Source organism: Onthophagus taurus, chromosome 10 (genome assembly GCF_036711975.1).
Source record: "Onthophagus taurus isolate NC chromosome 10, IU_Otau_3.0, whole genome shotgun sequence".
NCBI lineage: Eukaryota > Metazoa > Arthropoda > Insecta > Coleoptera > Scarabaeidae > Onthophagus > Onthophagus taurus.
Genome location: NC_091975.1, coordinates 1,801,998 through 1,824,037, shown reverse-complemented (window position 1 = coordinate 1,824,037; position 22,040 = coordinate 1,801,998). Strand labels below are relative to the sequence as shown.

Sequence of the window (22,040 nt, the reverse complement as noted above, 5' to 3'; positions counted from 1 at the left end):
TTTGATGTGTTTTATTTCTGTTTAAGCCTAAACTTATATCCTATATCCAAGATGTTACTATTTACATCAGTACCAATAGATTATTACATAGATTGTTATCTCATGTTGGCAAAAGACCAAAGAAGGTTGTACCCAAGGACCGCAGAATCTAAGAAGACAAATCCTGGAAACAACAAAAAAGTTTTAGGATACTTTCATCTACCTATGTAACATTTTTCTAATGTATTTATTATCTGCATAAAAAAAATTTTAGCAAAAAGGTAAAGGAGGTGGTTACGTTTAAATTTCATTTTCCTACCTTTTATGGTTTTCGAGGAAAAAAAACTAAACCAAAATTTTTCGCCATTTTTGGAGAGCTCCTTAGGGGAGCCGAAGTCGCCCATGGTTCATATATTAAAGTACCCTTAAAATTCACTAAAGAATCAGCCCTTGAAGTTTGTTGCAGTCATTCAGATATATCCCGTATATAAAAAAGTACTATACTCTGTTTTTAAACCAGGAAGAGTAAACGCGAAAGTCTGATTTACACTAGGAAAAATCACCAGAAAATATCACTAAATATTTTGGCGGTAAATTTAAATTAATAATTATTATTATTTATTTATTTACTTATTATTGTATTTATTTTCGTTTGTTATCGTCAACACTAAACATACAAACTAACATTGAAGTTATGAGTGTATTTATTTTAAAACATAATAAAGAAGGGTTTAAGAACACAAAATTTACAACAATGACACGAAACGGTCGAACGATCAACAACCTAACCTTCAAATTTAAAATCAAAATTCAAAATTGCATGCATTTTGAAATAAATACACTCATAACTTCAATGTTAATTTGTATGTATAGTGTTGACGATAACAAACGAAAATAAATACAATAATAAGTAAATAAATAAATAATAATTATTAATTTAAATTTACCGCCAAAATATCTAGTGATATTTTCTGGTGATTTTTCCCAGTGTAAATCTGACTTGCGCGTTTACTCCTCCTGGTTTAAAAACAGAGTATAGTTCTAGTGCAAGTGTTAGTTCTAGTTTTAATTGTTATTCAGCGCTAAGTGGTATATTTTTAAGTTTCGTGTTTAGCCCTGTGTCTTCAGACGCTGAATGTTAGGTAAGGTTAGTTTTGTTTACAAACATTAATTATACCATGAAGTATTCTTTGGCAATTTGTAATGGCAATTATAGCGTGAAGTTTTCTTTTGTAATGTCAATTATAGCGTGAAGGAATGTGAGGTAAGGTTAGTTTTGTTTACAAACATTAATTATACCATGAAGTATTCTTTGGCAATTTATAACGGCAATTATAGCGTGAAGTTTTCTTTTGTAATGTCAATTATAGCGTGAAGGAATGTTAAGTAAGGTTAGTTTTGTTTACAAACATTAATTATACCATGAAGTTTTCTTTGGCAATTAGTAATGGCAATTATATCGTGAAGTTTTCTTTTGTAATGTCAATTATAGCGTGAAGGAATGTTAGGTAAGGTTAGTTTTGTTTACAAACATTAATTATACCTTGAAGTTTTCTTTGGCAATTATACTCTGTTTTTAAACCAGGAGGAGTATTTTAAATTTGTCACCAGATTGACCTTGCACGTGATTGGTTGAATACGAGAAAGGTTCACACACAGGCAATTTTGAATTTGAAGGTTAGGTTATTGACAATTCGACAGTTTCGTGTCATTATTGTAAATTTTGTGTTCTTAAACCCTTCTTTATTATATTTTGAAATAAATACACTCATAACTTCAATGTTAATTTGTATGTTTAGTGTTGACGATAACAAACGAAAATAAATACAATAATAAGTAAATAAATAAATAATAATAATCATTAATTTAAATTTACCGCCAAAATATCTAGTAATGTTTTCTGGTGATTTTTCCTAGTGTAAATCTGACTTTCGCGTTTACTCCTCCTGGTTTAAAAACAGAGTATAGTACAAAAATTTTTAATGTACAAAATTAGTATATAAATATAGTAGTCAAACTCAAACTCGAAATGAGTTAACTTATTTTGTATCTTTTAAGCCGTTTATGTTTTGCTTATTGAAGAAAATTATTGGTTTCTTAATACAAAACCATTATTTTCAAATGAAAATGAGTTTTGTATTAAAAAACAATTAATTACTAACTATAATAAAAATAAATCTTTCTCATAAGACATTTATTTAATTTTGTACTAAAAACAATAAGAACCTATTCATTTCACAATTATTTTATGGATTAAAAAACGAACACATTTTATTTAATTCAAAAACAAACAAGCAATAAAAAAGGTAAACATTATAATTTAACCATTTGTTTTTAAGGCACAATTAATAAAGTTGGAATGTTAATATAAAAAGGAGCAAAAAAGGGAATAAAAATTTTTTATTTGAAATCCTTTTTAGTTCCTTTTTACATCCCAAATTAAAAAAAAGTACAAGTTAATTATTATTAATCACACCAACGAAAATCCTTCAATTTGTTGTATAGCCTGTAATAATTTGTATTTAAGTCTCTCCTTCGTTTTATATCGTGGCAAATCTAATAGGTTAAAACATGTATGAGCCACCGGTAAATATTTATCATCAGTTGTAGGTTGGATTAATATCTAAACATAATAAATGAATTAATTGTTAATTAACCCATAAAAAATGAGATTACTTTAATCGCTTTCATTCCTTGAATTGGTATCCTATCGCTTCCTGTTAAAAATAAAAGGAACTTCTTTTTATCAGCGAGTGGTAATTCATGGATGACTTCCCAAAACCAACGTATTGTTTGATCTGATGATTTGTAATCGCCTTTATATTCGGCAGCTTCTTCTAAAGCGTGCCAATCGTAGTTCTCATTTCCGGTTACGACTGCCATTAATTCTTGCGAATGAAATAATTCTAAAACTCTACCGCCACAAACTTTCATAAAACCATCTCGAAAAGCATTAAAATGTTCTTTTACTGATTTATTAAAAATGTAATCTACGTATAAATCTACATATTCACCCCTAAAAAGATTTTTATTAATTAGTATTAATTATAATAGATTAAAAAAATTATTTACTTATTTTCTTTAGTTACATTTATCTTTCCACCATCTGGTTTTAGTTCGATATTTTTAATTTCACCAAAAACATCTCTAGAAATCTCGAAAGTTAATCCGAAAACGTTTTCGACATCATCACCATCGTAATCTAATAATTGTTGCAGTGAATTGGCCATTGATGGCGATAAACTTTTTAAGTCTGATAAAACAACCGTTTCTTTAAGTAACTTTTTATATAAAACCAACGGAAACGGAATGTTTATTATCGTAAAATTATAAATGGCCAATCCGCATATAATCCCTATTAAGAAATAATGAACCTCATCTTCAAAAGTATGATCGGAAAACCAAATCGTGCGAGTTTCTTCGTACTCTTGAAACATCCCGTATTTTGGGTCGAGTATTTCGCGTAAAAGTAGCATAAAAAACTCCTTTGTTACACCCCCCGCATCTTCAGCTTCTTCGCCAAAAAATTTTACCTAAAAAGTAAACATTTTGTTTTAATTTTTTTTTTATAATAATTAGTTTACTCTAAGAGGTTTTTTTAAATCGGATGCTGTACAAGCCATTAATTCCCTTATTGAATCGGTTACAATCGTTTCTCGATTTACGTTTAACACCAAAAATTGGTTCAACGGAAAAAGCCCTTGGTTTACTAAGAACATGTGCATACAAGCTTGTATTCGAGCATTTTTCATTGCCATTTCCATCTAAATAAAAATCATATAAACATTAAATTGGTTTAAACGTTAATAATAATTTACTTGAATTCTTTGATCCGCTTCTAAAAGTAAAGTCTTCGCTTGAGCATCAAAAATAAATGGGTAATTACATAAAAAGAATTTATTCTAAAAAAAAATTAATAATTATTATTAAATTTTAAAAATACAAATTTTTTTCCAAACGTCAAAAATGACATTATGTATATTGGGTTGCATAATTTAATGAGTTAACCGTTTGAGGAAAAAAATTCTTTTTGTTAATAACTTTACACTTTCATCCGTTAACCACGAAATATAATCAATCCTGACATCTAAAATTTCAATTAAATCGCTCATATGGAACGTTTCGTAAGGCACCTTTAAACCATCGATGCTATGATTCAATTTGTTCAATAACTGCAACATATTCAACATGATCACTAAACTTAAATCGTAATGAATAACCTAAAACAATAAATTAAGTGATCAGTTTGAACTTATTTAATTAATTTATTACGTGTCTTTCTTTAATTTGTTGTCCCCTAATAATATAATAAGCAACATCTTTAAAAACCGTCACCAATTTCTCGAAATAGTCGCAAGACATCGAACTCCACCATGAGTTAACAACGCGAGCCGCTTGAGTTTGTAGATTCAAAACAGCCCCAGCAAACGGTTTGTGGAGTTTTAAATATTGTTTTGGATTATAAAATTCGTGATATAACGGTAATGTGAGGTAAATACGTAAAGCTTCAACGTCGGGAGGCGACGGGGTTAATTTAAATAGGAGATCTTCGGTTATACACGTCCAAATCTTCAATTAAAACAGTTAATATTAATTCATTAAAAATTTAAATCAATAAATAACTAACCAAATTTTTAATCGATTCATTTTCAAATCTAGCGATAGAATTAAAAATTTCTTCCGCTAATTTAACATTAACTCCGTGATGTTTACTCGTGCAATAATAATGTTCGTTATTAGCCAATAAAAAGGAAGCGTTGAAACAATTAAGGCTTTTAAAACAGGTTTCTAAAGAACCCAAAAGTTCTAAATCGACATTTCCCGATGCTGGAACGTGCAAACAATCATCTACTAATTTTTTATCGATTACACTTATTTGCGTTTCATTCAAATAAATGCGAGAATCATAAACCGTTTCGGAATCATTATCAACATCACCAATACTTTTTACGCTAACTAAACAATGATCACCCCCAGCGAATATTTTTTTTACCAAAATATTCTGGGATACCCACGGCCCCAAAACGACTTGGGGTGTTGATGAATTCACCGGCTTCTTTGTACCTAATTGGCCACTTCCTCCCAATCCAAAACTATAAACTCGCTCTCTACTTGGAACGTAAGCGATAGTGTGTTGCCTCCCACATTGTATTTGCGTTATCGTCGATCCCATTAATTCAATTACTTGTTTGGGTAACATTTCATTCGAAAGACTTCCGTGCCCCAATTGGCCATAAGCCCCAGAACCGCACGTTAAAACACCACCTTCATTCGTTAAAAACGTGGAAAAATCTTGTCCGCAAGCCACAAAACGTACTTTAATATTTCTTAATGTTCTTAATTGGGTTGGATAAGATATTGATTCATCCGTCGAATTTAACCCCAATTGACCAGTGGTGTTTTTACCCCACCCGAAAACTCCACCCGATTTTGATAAAACGAACGTGTGATAAAACCCACAAGCTATAAATGAAATTGGGACTCCTGATAAAGATCCGATCATAATCGGTGTTGATTCTAATTGCGTTTTTGTTCCTACACCTAATTGGCCGTACGTGTTACTCCCCCAAGAAAATATTTCACCATCTAAACAAATTAAAAAATTAGCAACATCATGTCGCTTAAAACAGGACATTTTTTTATCGACGGGAAATCACGCAATGTTACAAATAAAAAAGAAAAGTGTAAAACTTACCGAAAAATCACTCTCTGTTTAGTTCTAGAAAGATCTAGAAAGTATCTAGTGTTAGAATATTTCAAGTTCTAGTGTTATGCCCGGAATACACGAGCCTAGTTTTATAAGCTAGGATAGCAAGCTAGTGCTAGTAAGCTAGCAAGCTAGTGCATCTATCTTCGTGTATACAAAACTAGCTTTATTCCAGGCTGGTAAGCTAGTGTCTGAAGCCATTATAGTTTAATAACTTGCCGTTCTATTTTTAAAGCTAGTAAGCTTCCCCCACCACTGGTTTCGCTGTCCTGGCTTGGATTTAGCTTCATGTGGCCGGGGAATACCGTCAACCGTTTCAAATGGTGCTGGCTTGGTTGGCTTAAAATTACTGGTATCATGTAAACAGCACTAGCATCTTCCAAGCGAGGGCAGCAAGCCAGGACAGTTATCTAGCTTGCTATCCTAGCTTACAAAACTAGGCTCGTGTATTCCGGGCATTAGTTCTAGTTTTACACTATCACTATCACCAGAACTAACGCAAGACCTAGAACTAGAATCATTCGGGTTTAGCCGTCTAGAGAGACGTGGGGCTAAATCCGAATGTTTCTAGTTTTCGGTCTAGTGTTAATTCTGGTTTTACACAAGACCTAGAACTAGAATCATTCGGCTTTAGCCGTCTTGAGAGACGTGCGGCAAAACCCGAATGTTTCTAATTCTAGGTCTAGTGTTAGGTCTAGTTTTAAATGTTGTTTAGCGTTAGATTGTGGTATATTATTATTGAAAGAAAAGTAGAACTAACACTAGACCTAGAAACATTCGGGTTTAGTGGTCTTGAGAGACGTGTGGCTAAACACGAATGTTTGTAGTTTTCGATCTAGTCTTAGTTCTAGTATTAACACAGTCGTTACGCAGTAATCAAAAGCCTAAGAAAAATTAAGGTAGTGTTTCATCCATAAATATACGTTGTAATCTAGTTTAGTGAAAACAACTTTACTCTTAAGTTTATCAGATTGATTTTATGCGTTGCACATAAAATAAACAATTTGTAGATTAGGTGTTGACGAATTTAATAGGAAAATGCATGGTTAATATTGCTTGTGACGTCACATGGAAACTTTAATGTGATTTTTCAGCATGTTCTACACTTTTCCGCATTTTCTTTTTATTTTTAACGTGTTTTTTTTGGTCATTTCACATTGATTAAAAAAAAATCGTCGATTTTTAATAAATCAATATTTAGATCAAAGTTTAATAGATCAAAATTTAATAAATTAAAAATATTTCTTACTGCTTGCTAACGCAATGTTATGATTAGCCCCACAAGCGATTTGAATAATATGCCTCGTTGTTAAAGTTTTAATAATTTTCGGTGTTGATTGGTTATCAACGTTCAATTGCAATCCAAGTTGTCCATCGGAATTAGAACCCCACGCAAAAACTTGCCCCCACTCGTTCAATGCTAAAGAATGTGACATACCGCAAGCAACCTTTTTAATACGATGGGCGTCCAATAAACTAACGGGCCCTAAGAAAAATCTAGTTCAGTTTAAATAAGACAAAAGATATTTATTATTTTTTGATGGATTGAATAAAATCGTTAAGCCAAAACGAAAAAAATAAGCGTGAAATTAAATTTAATCGAACGAATTTGAAATACACATACTAAAATATGACATACGTGGCCTCTTTCTTGGTTGGTCATGACCCAACTGACCATAATCGTTATTTCCACACGAATACACTTTTCCTTCTTTGGTTAAAAAGAGAGTATGATGTGGTCCGCAGGCAACTTCAACGACCTTCTTTGCATCCGTAAATTCTAAATCTTTAGGTACTAAAATATGCTCCTCCTCGACACCACCAAGACCAAGTTCCCCGTGCACTGTACTACCCCAACCAAACATTTTTTTCAAGAAATCGTCACCAATTTAATCAAACATTATCAATTTCGTCGATGTTCTAGAACATTAATTCAATGTTAATAACGATTAAGACATTAAATGATTGTTACTTTTTTCGATGATGAATGAATTGTGTCGATTAACGAATTGTTTTTATCGCCTTTTTTATAGTAAACACTTTGGATTTCGTGACTAGTTACGGGTTGAAAAGAAAAAAGAATGAAAAATTAATGGTAAATCTAAATAAAATTATTTGAGAGGTTAGAACTGTCAAATTGAAAGATGACAAATTTGGCGCATGCGCGTCGTTAACGTGATTAGGTTGATAATAAATTTTTAATAAATCGCATTTTTAAAATTTTTTAATAAGCTTGTTACAATAATTAACTTAATGATTATGTTGTGTTTATAATAAAATTTACAATATAAAACGACTAATCCTACAATTAAAATTTATTATTATATACAATGCGGATTGGAATCGTTTGATTCTTTTAGAAATAAAGATGGGTTCGGATTTATGCGGGTGTGAGAAAGATGGAGTTATATGTTGGGATCAAAAATTTTTTTTGGATAATTTTTTGGTTTTAATTAATTTAATATTAATTTGGTTCTTTAATTAATTAAATAGAATACGGTCAAATTTCAAGTAAACTATCTTGTTCCTGCACTCCGTTATCACTAAATATTAATTGGTTATCTATGGGAAGGACATCATCTAAAATTTCTTCATATTTGCTGCTAAAAAAATTAAAATGTTGAATTAATAAATTAATTTAAATAATTTTTTACCTTTCAATACTCTCTGGATCAAGGTTAACCGTTCTTAAGTCACATCTTAAATGTTTAAAGCTTAAAATGAAGTGGAGAAATGCCAAAGTGATGATTTGTGTACCAGAAAAATATGATAACCAGAGTCCGTGGGGCCAAAAAATTGGAATTAAACCTAAAGGGATATAAATAATCGTTTTCTTCCACTCCTCTAATTTAGTCATTAATTTCCAGCATTTTAAAAAATTATCTTGATCATTTCTAAAAATATTATTTTTAACTTTTTGAAATAAATCTTGTTATTAATACCTAATTGATAATTGTAAAAACGTTGTTACAACCCAGGTTGTTTCTAAATAAAATAATGTAACAGAAGCAGCACTAAAAAAGAATTAATTAGGAATATTTTCATTTTTTTAAATTTCTTTTAAGCTACATTAAATAGTAACCAGAAATATGATGGTGATACGCTGTATCCATTCCAACTCCAAAAAGCACTACAATTAAAAAAATATTTTAATTTCCCCATCTAATTTTATTTCAATATCAACAAATAAGTAAATCTTACCTACAGATGAAAAAATCCCCCATAATCTGCTAAAATAAACGGTCCATTTAAAGAAAAACTCAATTTTTGAATCACAATTAGTTCTAATCGGTTGATTAATGTTCATATTTGGAATAACAACAGGATACATCTCTTTAAAACGCTTAAAAAAAAATAATGTTATATCCCATTGTTGATTCACATCTTTCACTTCACTTAGATTTTTTTAAGATTAAGGGATGCTTTATATTCCTAGATTAAGAATTCATCAAATAATGGTTTTGGGTGCGTTTAAACGTTGTTTTGGGGAGGAATATGACTGAAATGATGATTTTCCGAGCAACAACTGAAACGCAGCATCCCTACTTTGGAAAATCCCTTTTACTGGGTTTCGCGAGGGGGTGGAATAGGTGGGGTGGAGAATACTTGTGCGATTGCGTAGTAAATTTATTTTAAAATAAAATAAAATTTGCTTTAAAATTAAATTGGCGAGGAAAAGCGAAAAATGTTTCTTCATGCAGTTGTTTGAAATTTAATCGAAAAAGAATTGAATTTAACAAGATTTATTTGGTTACGATGTCTTTGGGGAAATAAAAAGTAAATTTAAAGATAAATCACAAAATCTTTTTAAAACAATTTGATTTATAATCGAAATTTGTAGGTTTACCCCCTTTATATCCAATTCTAGAAACTTTGCATAACTTAAACTTGACACACGCCTAACTTTCGACGATTATGTACAGTGAAATGTTCAAAGTTTCCGAGAGGAAACTTAGTTATAACCAGGGATTTTCTCCTAGAAAAGTTTCAACGGATAACATCCATATTTGATGACTCCAACTTTAATATATTCAATGATTACAAAGACTTCATTAAGAACACAGCTTTATTTATTTCTTTCTTTTTGTGAATTGCAAATTAATAATAAACGAAGCTATTCCGTTGCTCTTCAGGGAAATCAAGCTTTTAGCGAAGATAAAACCCATTTCTTATCGTTAACTTATACCGTTATTATACGGAACATAAGAAGCTTCGTTTTCGGGTGGAAATTGCGTTTTAAGGGGCTTTTCATTGTAATTAAACGGGTAACGGATGCTGTGCGGAATAAATTACACGCTTCAAGAAACACAAACTTAACAAGATCACAAAAAAAAACACATTTATTCTCTTAATTCTCGTTTATTTTATGATTTTTAATAAATGTTACATACTTTACATTGTTTATTATCGGAAATACATTAATAATACTTTTTTAAAGTGGCGCAAAAAGACGAAAAGTAGAGAGAAAGGCAAAAATAAATAAATAAATTAATTAATTAAGCGAATCTTGTTTCTTTTACAATCACTATTTATATATTACTACTTAAAAAATCACAGTCTAGTTTTTTTTTCGTTGGAAAAATCAAAACAAGTATAAGTTATTAAAAATAGTAGCTATATGGTGTAAATATTTCGTAAACGTAAGCCTTTTTTAATCAAGGGGATTCACGAGAGCGTTGGAGATCTTCTAGTTCTACTGGCCGACCTTATTGGAATAGAAGAAGTTGAGGGTGTTAGTGATTTTTTGCTGCTTCCCGTTTTATTCGAAGGTTTCGGAGAAATTGTCGGCACCTTTAGCAATCTTGAAGATTTTTTCCGCTCAGTCGCACTGAAAATCATTAATTCTCTTTAAACATTGATTTTCTAATAATTTTTTTTAATAGTAATAATTCTTACCCTAAATTGCTACGTAAGCAGCATGCAACATTAAATTTTACTTAATAATAAATATTTTAAACTACCCTTTTTATTTAAATATATCTAATTTAATTTGATTTGTTTCTTTTCTAAATAATATCTATAAAAATAAATAAATTTTTGGTATAAAAATATAAAAAAAAAAATATTTTTTTGTAATTTTTAAGCTAGGTGATCATCAAAATGATAATAATAACAGTTTGTGCAGGAATACAACAGGTTTAATATGCACAGTAAATTAACAGCGCACAAAACACATACACCTAATAATAAATCGGCAAAAAGTACCTTTCCAATCCTAAAACTGTCCGCATCCGATATATTTTACGATTTAAAAGCAGCGTTAATTAAAAATAAATCAAAAATTAATTTATTCTAACTCATAATTAGCAACAAAATTAACATTATTAGGCGTACCCAGTGTGGATATGTTTAAAAATTAACCATTTTATGTTAAACACTTTTATAGATAATATTTTTGCTGATTTATTTCACTTAGAAAAGTTAAAACAAAAGTAACCAACATATCTATTTTTGCTATTATTCCTTTTAAGTAAAATAAATCATCAAAAACATTTGAAATTTGTACTACCATTCTTGAGTATATTAAGTATATTATAACATAAATAAATAATAATCAATAACTTTGTCCATCATTATTAATGATAAATATCTTTTTAAAATAATCATAATTAAATAATAAGGAATTAATTCTGGGTACACCAACATTTAAATCAATTTATGAAGTAAAATCTAATTCATAAACAAGCATTAATTTCTATGAATTTACTTACCTTACAATGGAATTATCTCCCGTTGAACTTAACAGTGAAGGTCCTGCAGAAATAGGACGAATCTAAAGAAAATTATTTTAAAATCTAATCAAAAATTTTAATTAAATACCTTTTCGGTTTGTGTAGCAGCGTTTGAAGTTTCTACAGTAATTATTGAAGATGGAGCCGAAGTTGACGCTTCATTTTTCGCCACTAACTCCTGTAACTGCTTATCGCGATCCTCCACTTGCCCCTGAAGGAACAAAACTTGTCTTTTTAAATCCTCCACTTCCAATTTATAATTTTGGACGTCGTCGGTTTGTTCAGGAAAGAAACCGTTTCTTTGAACTTCAAAAGGATTTTGACTTTCAGCCTATAACGAAAATAAAATTTCTTTTTAATAAAGAGATATAAAAATTGGTTAAAACTTACCGAAATTGATTTTACGACTAAAGATTCGTCTATTTGCTGATTAAAATAATTGTACCAACCGAATTTTTATTTTAAAATTAATTAAAATCGAGGAAATTAAAATTAAATAAATGAAAGAACCAAAAAAGAAAAGAAATTAAAATTAAATTTTAATTTATTTGATTAAATTTACCTCGTGGAGTACTCGTTTTAGTTTTAAAAGCATCGTCTTCATTCCCATAACTTCTTGTACCATCACATTATGACTTGATCTTTCGATTCTTATTGAATCATCCGATTCGTAACCTGTTAGCGGTGAATCAATAGCCATTCTTGATGGTTGTAACGTTAAGGGGTTCTCTGTGAATGAGTTTCTTGTTTTAGAAGAATTTGATCTTGTCTCTAAGGACCTTGATGAATCGGGGGTTCCTCCACGAGACCTCAACAATCTTGAAGTTCTATCCGTGCTTAAAAAAAATAATAAATATATTAATGTATGTTGATCAAGATTAGATTAAATATATCTAGCCAATAAAGTTATTTAATTTGAATTATATGACTTTTTTTAATTAAATAACCGTAGTTATTTTTAATGGTTTGTGATTTTATGTACCAGTTCGATGTACTCTTTCGTTGCTCGTTCATTGTTCTCAAAATGATGAGATTTTTTTAAATGATACACATTTAATTATTTGATTACACGTGGACGTGGAAAATGGAAATGTTACGTCGTTGGACGATGTAAAACTGGATCAAAGGACGACTCACCTGAACTGGTTACAAAGGTATGACGACACGACGGCTGGCAACATTCACCTTACTCCCACCTTGACTCCCACTTTTTTTTAATAAACTGCTCTCTTACATTTTTGCGCGAAAGGTGTGTGTTTAGAAGCGTGTATTTAAGGAGGATTTATTTCATAACGTTACTCTTTATATAACACAGATAGCTTATTACATGACAGCATAAAGTACATATACCAAAAAAATTAAAAATGCAAAAGGGGCAAAAGCTAGAACAACAAAGGAACAATAAAAAGTGATAAAATAAAAAGCATACCAGAAATTGCTAAATCAGGTTACACCACGGAACAAGGCTGATTTAGCCGCAAATCTCTCAAGAAGGATAAACCCGAATGATTCTAGTCCTATAGTTCGTTTTTTTTCTATAATACTTGTCAATGTAAATTTTTTAGCTCAAACGTCAGTGTGACGTATCTATTTTAAAACATGATAAAACAAAATTCCTTGTTAATTTTGCCAACTTTACAACAATTTGACAGGTATTATAGAAAAAAAATGAACTATAGGTCTTGTGTTAGTTCTAGTGATAGTGCTAGTGTAAAACTAGAACTAACACTAGACCGTGTGTCTGAACACTAGTTCTAAGTCTAGTGTTAGTTCTAGTTTTAGTTCAATGAAAATATAGAACATAGTGATATCTAAAGTGCCGCGGTTCATGAAGTCTGTGTATTCGAAATATTCGAACCAAAATGGCGGTTTGACAGCTTGTCAGTGCATGTTACCACTTATTTACAAAAATAATGCCGTCTTATTGCCTTTGAAGTTGCAAAAATAGCAGTAAAAAAGGCTTTCGACTCGAGTACCACGAGAAAAAAAAAAGAAAGGAAATTTGGCATAATTTTATCAACAGAACGACATAGTTTTAAATTTCCCGCTTGACTTTCGAGGCAAAATGGCGGCAAACCGTGGTACTTTGATAATTTAGGGTCTTTAGTGACATCTTATGTTAACTAACGCTATCTACCATTGTCACCATTGTCACTAAAACATTAGACCTATAGTTCGTTTTTTTTCTATAATACTTGTGAATGTACATTTTTTAGGGTTTCTGTTGGTATTATCTAGGACCCTTATAAAATTTATGTTGTTTTCCTGATTTTTAGTAACATTTTCAGTAACTAAATAGTTGAGGTTAGATCTTTAGATATACGATTTTAACGAAGTACATATTTATTGTAAAAACGTGCTACAAAGTAATTAAATAGAACAAAACACCTTTTCTAGGCAAATAAACACCCCAAAACATTTTTTATGCACCTTTTCTTTTTGAATAACGAAAGTTCAAACGTCAGTGTGACATATTTATTTCAAAACAAAACTCCCTGTTAATTTTGCCAACTTTAGAACAATTTGGCAGGTATTATAAAAAAAATGAGCTATACAACCAGAAACATTCAAAAATTTTGCATTTTATGTGGGACAAAGTAAGTAGGTACGCCCTGGTTTCAATGCACATCATTTTATGTGAAATTCACTGTATATACTTACTGTTTCCCAATTTGTTTCTCGAGTTGTCCCATAATTAACGGCCAATCTCTCCCCTCACTTTTATCTGTTAACCCATTTAAACAGTTCTTTCCATCAAACCTACATAGAAAATTAATTGAATTGTTTGTTTAATAATTTTATTCAGGTGTTACCTATTTTCGGAGATCATTTCATGATGAATCTCATAATCCAACATCAAATCATCAGAAGTAATACTTTCGCACGTTGATAACGTTTCAACCGAATCCGATCTCGATAAAAACTTTTTGTTGTTCTTAAAAAAAATCGGATTTTTTCGTTTTATTTTAGGGGTTGACTCAATTAAAGTGCGATCATCTGAACATTTGTTATCATCAAAAACTAAAGCTGGCTGATCAGCAATTTCATCATCAATCAAAAAATCTTTACCATCACTCAATGATAATGAATCGGAAACGTTCGTTGGAGTACCCGGACTTGGGGGGTTACTACTTTTTTCGGAACAAATATCTTTAGAATCAGAGGATCTTCGTTCTTTACATTTAAATTCGATTTCAGTTTCAGAAAAAGATGGAATGTCGGTTGGAGATGGTTCGTTTTGAATTAATTTACATGAATTAGTTTTTTCTAAAACGTCGAATGAGGAATGGAGAAGTCTTTGAAACGCTTCGTCTTCAGCAATTTTCGTTTTAACTTCATCACTTGTTGATGATAAACTAAAATCTTCAGCCATAGCTTCACCAGCGGCGTTGGACCATTGATCGTCCGAGTCTGAATTAACCCCACTTTTTAAAAATCTTCCGATTGGATTAAAATTTTTTTCGAATTTCTCGTTAACTTTTTTTCTCTCCAATTTCCTTTCATATTCTTGCGCTTTCTCCTTAACACTTCCCGTGTTGTGGATGTTGACATCAAAACATGTTTTTAATTTTGGAATTTGAAGCTCTTTTTCGATGGAACTTGAATCATCGATATCTTTAACATCGAAATTATGATCTTTTAAAACGATCTCTAAGGAACGTTGTTTTCTAATCACTTCATCGCTCGTTGTAGGCGATTTGGAATCGTTTTCTTGGCTACTCACCCCCGAATCAACTTCATCTTTAAACAAGGACATATCTTCTTCGATAACGGGTGAAGATTTTTTCTTTTGGTTGATTCTTTTTGTTGATGTGTTTATTAAGGTTTTTGTTGTTTTTGATTCGATGACACGAACCGGAAATTGAGGTCTTGGTAAGCTACTAGTTTGTAAAGTGAATTTGGTGGGTTGTTTGTTTAATTTATTTTTATCTTTATTGTTGTTGTTATTTTCGAGGAACGTAACTTTCGGCTTTGTAACCTCCAAGTTGTTATTTTCGATTTTTGCGTTTATTTGGAGATGAGATGTGATCGGTTGGATTTGGGGTTTGTCCCCGATTTTATTTAAACGATTTTGATTCGGTTGTCGAAACCCAAATCGACTAACTCGCGTTGAATGCGGTTCTTTCCGCGGTGGAACTAATTTCGGGGTGCTTCTCCCACTTGGTGGGATCGAGTTTACATCATCATTTCCATTTTTATCAATCGAGTCGTTTGCTGCTAATCTTCTCGCCGCCGCTGGGTTTCCGTAAGTTGTCGTCGGTGGAGGTTTTTTACGAAAACCAAATGACATAGCCACACCTTTCGTTAAATTTGATTTTTTTTGAGTTTGTTTTTCATCGCTCGGACTCTAAAAAAATTAATCACTAATAAGTAAATTAAGAAAAAATGACTTACTTTTTGTATTAAAATAAATAAGTTAGAAGTGTTCGAACGCTCTTTAAACGGGACACAAACCTCATTTGTGACCTATTTATAAATCGAATTGTATTAAAAATAGTGCTTTAAAACAAGAATACTCAACAAATCTAATCGTAGAAAGAGGTGGGGTGATTACGAAATTATTTACTCACCATTTAAGAAGATTAAGTTTTTAGAAATAAATTTTGATTCGTTAATTTATAATAATTAGGTTTCAAAGTCTTTTATTAACTGAGTTTATAACACAAAGTTACACTTGACTTAAGTTTCAATTAATACAAAAGGAAATAATAAGAGAAGGGGGAGTTTTTTACCTGAAGATCTGGTGGACATTCGTCCATCAGCAGATTGTCCATAGCTGATGAGCGTGAAAATAATTTCTTTAACCACTTCACCTTTAGACCGTTTTTAAATCACCCACCCAAAAAAGTAATCACTCAATTTTAATCACTAAATTCTCATTTATTTTGCTTTTCTATGAAATCATTCTTTTAGAAATCGCGTGAAATCTTTGAAGATTTTAATATCAATGTGGATGATTCATTTTTGTCGGGGGAGCGCTGTTTGTAAAAGCTTTACTACTATAAAAACGAGGAAAGAAAGGGTACAATGCGGAGGAGGGTTTTGCGATCAATGTCACGATTGATTCGGTTTTCAGGGGGCGAAACCGTCGCGACGCCATGCGCCGTAACAACCCCAGGGGGTTAAAGCGCCGATCAATAAAATTAAAAACCAAAATAAAAATTGAAATAAATCACAAAGATTATTCTTAGCTTGTATTTTTCGTTTTTATACATCTATCCCCCGATTTACACAGCACTTGTTTTACACGATTTCGCTTTTAAGCAATTTATAAATTGACAAATTTCAAAAAACTAATAAAAATGTATATTCCGCTCCATATACGCCTATACAAAGAATTGATGACATTTTTGAACTTTTTTTCTTTGCTACACTGATAAAATGAACAGGGGATTCCCGGGGATGTAATATATTGTAGTGTTTTTTGGGTATACTTAAAAATATTTAACGTGAAAATTCACAATTTTATTAAATCTAATTTATTAAAGTTGAAAACTCAATGAAATAAACATTAAATAATTTGACTGAGGGAAATTCAACGAATTAAATGTGGAATGAAAGTGCATCTGCTGATTCGGTTGCAGCACAACAACATCATGACCATAATGGATTATGTTGTTGCTGGTGTCAAAAATTATTTAACTATTAAGGGATTGCCGTTTAAGAAAAATACAATATCCTTATTACAGCCGTTAGATCAAGGGATCATTTCCACTTTTGAAGCACTGTACATCAAGCAACTTTGCGGTTTATCTTCGAATGAAGATGATTTAATTAACATGAAGAGCAGATTTGAACGCGATTTGCAGCTGATTGAGAAAATTAGTTTTACTACAAAACTTGCATAATCAAATTTCTTTCCTTTTTCTTGTATTTTTTCTTTTACTCTAAAAAGTAATGCATTAAATTGCAACTAATAGTATTAAAATTACATCGTTCTTACCCCATGAATTAGCATTAATTGCAATCACGATCTTTTCATTTGGCACCTTTCGCTTTCACATTTCACTTCACAAAAATGCGGTCGCATTTGAAACAATGAGATAATAAAGATAACGCCCAACCCGAAGAATAATAACGTTGCTAGTGGGTATAAAAACAGATACAGATTTTTATTCTATTGTATGAAATGTTGAGAGAACGTGAGAATCGTTTCTGTTTATAAAGACAACTTCCGGTTGACGTAATTAAAGTAATTTTAATTAAATTCACATTCCTTATTATTAGATTTAAAAATAAACCCGCCTTTACGCGATTAGAAAATGTCAATAACAACTTTTAAAGCTCAATTTAGAATTAAATTGAGTCATTAAATAATTTAAAAAAATCGTACCACCAAAACTACTTTATCTCCAGTGTCTGAAGTTCCCCCAAAGTTTTGGGTGGCTGAATATGATCCTATCGGTCTCCTGGAGATGCATTGACCCATCACTAAATTAAAATAAAATAACTTAATTAATTTTTTTTATTAAAAAAGATTTCTTTGAAACTTTCAAAGCGGCATTGACCGTGTTTCTATTGAAATGGCCCGTTATGTATTGTATCCCATAGAAGTAAATGTAAATTAAGGTCTTAAAGTATGATTTTAATGAGCCCATCAACAAATTTTAAAGCACCTTTCACTCCCATCGCGTCAATTCGGGGATCAAAAAGATATTAGAATATCTTAAAATCACAACGAAATAAAATTAATATTGTTATCTCAAATTCTTTTTAAGTTATCTCAATTCTTTATCAATGGGAGATTAAAGAAAAGTACAATGTAAATTATGTATTCTTTAAAAGTTATTTGAAAGTTATTTAAAATCTATTTTTAGTCGCTTTTGAAATTGTTTTTACTTACCTTAATAAAAAATCTTGAAATGATCGTAAAAGTTAATTATCGTTTTGCGTAACATTAAAAAATAATAATTCAAAAGTCACTTGTTAACACGGCCTCGTGAGGAACGAAATCGCGACGCGAACAGCAATTTAAATACATACATATGTATAGATGTCCATAACGGTGTCGGTGAATGGAGGTGAAAATATTTCTCACTCTATAATGAAAAGATTTTCAAGTCAACAAAGTTGCATAAATCTAAAAAATAAATATGAAATATCAAAATTAAAAAAGGATGGATTAAAAAATCAACACCTCCTTTTCTACTCCTCTTTATTTAATTATTCTTTTTAAACAGGAAGACTTTTAAGGTGGATACTAAATCAAAAAAGATTTTTTTAATTTCTAATATTGCTCAGACATCATTAAAACAACCAAAGCAGACCATCCTGTAAACGGCCTACATCCACTGCCTTCTCCAGTGCGATCATTATATTGTTCCCATAAATACCCACTTTTAAAATATTGATTAATCACATTTCTAATAACATTAGAACGCAATTTTTCGTACATTTCCCCAGCTTGAACTTTAAAAGGTCCATCAACACTTTTATAATGATACAAAGCTCGCACGGCTAAATAATTTAAGTTAATCCAAATTTGTCCTCTCCAATAAGGCGGATCGTGCTCCGTATTTCTTTTCATGTAAAGTGGGGAGTTTCTCGCTAAAGATCTCAATCCAAACTCGGTCCATAACAAATTTGGATCGTTTAAATCATCTAAAATTTTTTTTAACTTCGGAGAATCCGGTTCGAGGATGTGTAACAAAAACGGGAATAAACTAACATAACCAAATGAGGAATCAACGAGTCTTAACTCAGGTTTTTTTGTTGTAACTCGAATCATTTCCATGCTTTGACTTTGTTGGGTTCTTGGAGAGATTTTTGGGCGTCTTAATTCAACTGAATCTGTATGGTAACCATAATCAGCGTATTGACCAGCATAACTAGACCAATGAAGTTCATTTAATAAATCGTTATTCATTAAATATTCCGCTGTTTGTTCGTAACGATAACCATCTCTCCCAAGAACATCGGCTAATCGAGCTAAAGTACTTGCAGCCATAGCTATCCAACACCGTAAATCGACGTGCATTTCTTGCTCGGTGGGGTGAGAAGCTCTGGGGTAGTCATCTAAGCCGGACGTTAAAGTTTTCGGGTTTAATTCCCGATCGGTTTTTGAATCGCGTCCTTGCCAACGATAAGAACCGGGTACATTGCCTTTTTGAGTTTGATTAAACCACGAGAACCACGCTTGAAGCCTCGGATAAAGTCTTTCTAAAACTTCTAATCGTTGATCGGTTAATTGGTTTTCAAATTTACTTAAAATAAATTGGAGGGTTAAAAAGAACGTGGGGGGATTTGCGTTTGTATTTTTTTGGGTAATAAATTCTTTTGGCACTTTCGCAATGGCTTCAGTACCAAGGATTTGTTCCCTCGGAATCCACCCTTCAACGTTCATCAAATCAAACCAATGACAAATTATATCTAATTCCACATCTAAATCCCAAGTTGAGATTAAGTACCCATGGAAACCTTCATCCCAAACAAATCCTCGCGGAAAAAAGCTCCTAAAAAAATTATTTTTATTTTTTAATTAATTAAATAAATAATTTTTATTTGCCTTGACGGTACAGCTGTGTATAAAGGAGCTTTCCAATAAGGTACAGGTTCCTTTGTATAACTACTTTGTACTTTAGACGATCCATAAAAATACCCAATCCCCCCAATCATATTACTTAAAGCCGCTTGAGCAAAAGAAACATCTTTCGGGCTATACCCCTTCTCTTTCAACTTATAAGTATCCTCAAATCTTTGATGAAACCTTGATAAATGCCAATTTAAAGCTTCAGTGTAAGTGTCACCAACCAAAGTGTTTTGGCGAGTTCCAAAACTACCGGATTCAAAAACTACGTCGAGTGTAAATGGAACTTTAGCTGTTACTTGAGTTACAATAAAATCGGGGTTTTTCTAAAATTAAAAAATTAATAAAGCAATTAATTAATAAGAATCTTCTTACATCGTTATGTTGTGATAACTCGCCGGCTAAAACGATTTGATTTATATCCGCGACGAATCTCAAAGAGGAAATTACGGTTTCTTTTAAAAGTGCTAAACTAAGATAATTTGTACTAAGGAATGACTCGTAATTTACAGAACCTGAGTGATTAAATAACTTGATGCTAAACTCCCCCAAGGTTGGAGTTTCACCTCTAACCCCAGTTATTCGACTTCCACTGTTACTAGCCTTTATAAAACCTTTCGAATTTTCATCTAACGCTGTATACCATAACAAAGAAACCTCTTCGTTTAGATTAATATTGGGTTTCTTAAAGAAAAAAAAATTATTTTTGAACAATTAATCAATAAACATTTACTTTATAATTGACTGATATTCTTCCTGACCAATCGCCACCGTGAGACCCACCAAGCCTTTTTACGAAAGATGTGCTAATTAAAAATGGGCCATCGTGAATTTCTTGAACACCAAACGTTGTGCCATCATGTTGAGTCCATCCGTATTTATCTAAACCATCACCTTGTTCACACCAATGCCTAAAAACTAAAAATTTTAAACAAAATCAATTTATTAATAACAAGAATCAATTACCTGACTCCATGACCACCTGGTTGAAGCCTATTTGGGAAGTACCACATCAAACCGGTTAAAATTGATTGGGGGTCTCTCGATTTTAATCCAAAATAAACGCCGGATCTGTAACTACCCCAAAAACGTTCTGGGACATCTAAACCGGTTGTCGAAACCATTTTTTTATCATCGTACGGAGTGTTTACCCTGGTTTCCAAATAACCTAAATAACCAACGCAAACTGCCACCATTAAGCAAGTACAGCCCATAATCATCTTCCAATATGATAATAAATTATTTTTTTGCTTGCTTTGTTTACTAGAATTACTTCCATTACTACTACTACTATTGGTACTTTTATCTTGCTTATTTTCTGGCTGACCGCGACGATGTCGTGCCATTGTTTATAAATCGAATAAATTAATTAATTATGTTTTTATTTTCTAAAACATTGCATTTTCCTTAGAGAGGTTAACTTTTTTTGACAGTTATTTTTGAGGTTAAGTTAGCGTGGCTAGTTAGTATACTCTGTTTTTAAACCAGGAGGAGTAAACGCGAAAGTCAGATTTACACTAGGAAAAATCACCAGAAAATATCACTAGATATTTTGGCGGTAAATTTAAATTAATAATTATTATTATTTATTTATTTTCGTTTGTTATCGTCAACACTAAACATACAAATTAACATTGAAGTTATGAGTGTATTTATTTCAAAATATAATAAAGAAGGGTTTAAGAACACAAAATTTACAATAATGACACGAAACTGTCGAATTGTCAATAACCTAACCTTCAAATTCAAAATTCAAAGAAAACTTCATGGTATAATTAATGTTTGTAAACAAAACTAACCTTACCTCACATTCCTTCACGCTATAATTGACATTACAAAAGAAAACTTCACGCTATAATTGCCATTACTAATTGCCAAAGAAAACTTCATGGTATAATTAATGTTTGTAAACAAAACTAACCTTACCGAACATTCCTTCACGCTATAATTGACATTACAAAAGAAAACTTCACGCTATAATTGCCATTACTAATTTCCAAAGACTACTTCATGGTATAATTAATGTTTGTAAACAAAACTAACCTTACCTAACATTCCGCGTCTGAAGACACAGGGCTAAACCCGAAACTTAAAA

The 22,040-nt window shown here is 31.4% G+C and overlaps 4 protein-coding genes across 10 annotated transcripts; all 4 read right to left on the bottom strand.

The window, feature by feature from the left end:
- Positions 1-2,158: 2,158 nt before the first annotated feature.
- Positions 2,159-7,833, bottom strand: LOC111428251 (HECT and RLD domain containing E3 ubiquitin ligase 4). 2 transcript variants are annotated; one of them, XM_023063692.2, is made up of 11 exons: positions 7,659-7,833; positions 7,311-7,606; positions 6,936-7,172; positions 4,607-5,565; positions 4,252-4,548; positions 4,026-4,199; positions 3,798-3,881; positions 3,564-3,743; positions 3,052-3,512; positions 2,656-2,995; positions 2,159-2,602 (listed from the first exon to the last, which is right to left on the bottom strand). In XM_023063692.2, exons 2-11 carry the CDS (start codon positions 7,549-7,551, stop codon positions 2,450-2,452), a joined length of 3,126 nt encoding a protein of 1,041 aa, XP_022919460.1. In that variant the 5' UTR covers positions 7,552-7,606; positions 7,659-7,833; the 3' UTR covers positions 2,159-2,449. The 2 variants fall into 2 exon arrangements, with proteins under 2 accessions (XP_022919460.1, XP_022919461.1); XM_023063693.2 differs by having other exon boundaries at positions 7,326-7,606.
- A 62-nt stretch (positions 7,834-7,895) lies between these two features.
- Positions 7,896-9,243, bottom strand: LOC111428373 (uncharacterized). 2 transcript variants are annotated; one of them, XM_023063865.2, is made up of 5 exons: positions 8,888-9,243; positions 8,756-8,816; positions 8,629-8,700; positions 8,341-8,580; positions 7,896-8,289 (listed from the first exon to the last, which is right to left on the bottom strand). In XM_023063865.2, the coding sequence occupies exons 1-5, from the start codon at positions 9,015-9,017 to the stop codon at positions 8,187-8,189; spliced, it is 606 nt and encodes a 201-aa protein (XP_022919633.2). In that variant the 5' UTR covers positions 9,018-9,243; the 3' UTR covers positions 7,896-8,186. The 2 variants fall into 2 exon arrangements, with proteins under 2 accessions (XP_022919633.2, XP_022919634.2); XM_023063866.2 differs by having other exon boundaries at positions 7,896-8,286.
- Positions 9,244-10,020: 777 nt separating this feature from the next.
- Positions 10,021-18,413, bottom strand: LOC111428325 (uncharacterized). 5 transcript variants are annotated; one of them, XM_023063806.2, is made up of 10 exons: positions 18,263-18,413; positions 17,753-17,850; positions 14,232-15,766; positions 14,080-14,178; positions 11,981-12,254; positions 11,809-11,844; positions 11,507-11,749; positions 11,398-11,459; positions 10,892-10,907; positions 10,421-10,514 (listed from the first exon to the last, which is right to left on the bottom strand). In XM_023063806.2, exons 2-10 carry the CDS (start codon positions 17,846-17,848, stop codon positions 10,506-10,508), a joined length of 2,370 nt encoding a protein of 789 aa, XP_022919574.2. In that variant the 5' UTR covers positions 17,849-17,850; positions 18,263-18,413; the 3' UTR covers positions 10,421-10,505. The 5 variants fall into 5 exon arrangements, with proteins under 5 accessions (XP_022919570.2, XP_022919571.2, XP_071055393.1 ...); XM_023063802.2 differs by lacking the exon at positions 10,892-10,907 and having other exon boundaries at positions 10,021-10,514; positions 18,263-18,404; XM_023063803.2 differs by lacking the exons at positions 10,892-10,907; positions 11,809-11,844 and having other exon boundaries at positions 10,021-10,514; positions 18,263-18,405.
- Positions 18,414-18,557: 144 nt separating this feature from the next.
- On the bottom strand, positions 18,558-21,448 carry LOC111428326 (mannosyl-oligosaccharide glucosidase). The gene is made up of 5 exons (XM_023063808.2): positions 20,912-21,448; positions 20,679-20,856; positions 20,321-20,629; positions 19,925-20,271; positions 18,558-19,871 (listed from the first exon to the last, which is right to left on the bottom strand). The coding sequence occupies exons 1-5, from the start codon at positions 21,289-21,291 to the stop codon at positions 18,647-18,649; spliced, it is 2,439 nt and encodes an 812-aa protein (XP_022919576.2). The 5' UTR covers positions 21,292-21,448; the 3' UTR covers positions 18,558-18,646.
- Positions 21,449-22,040: the final 592 nt, after the last annotated feature.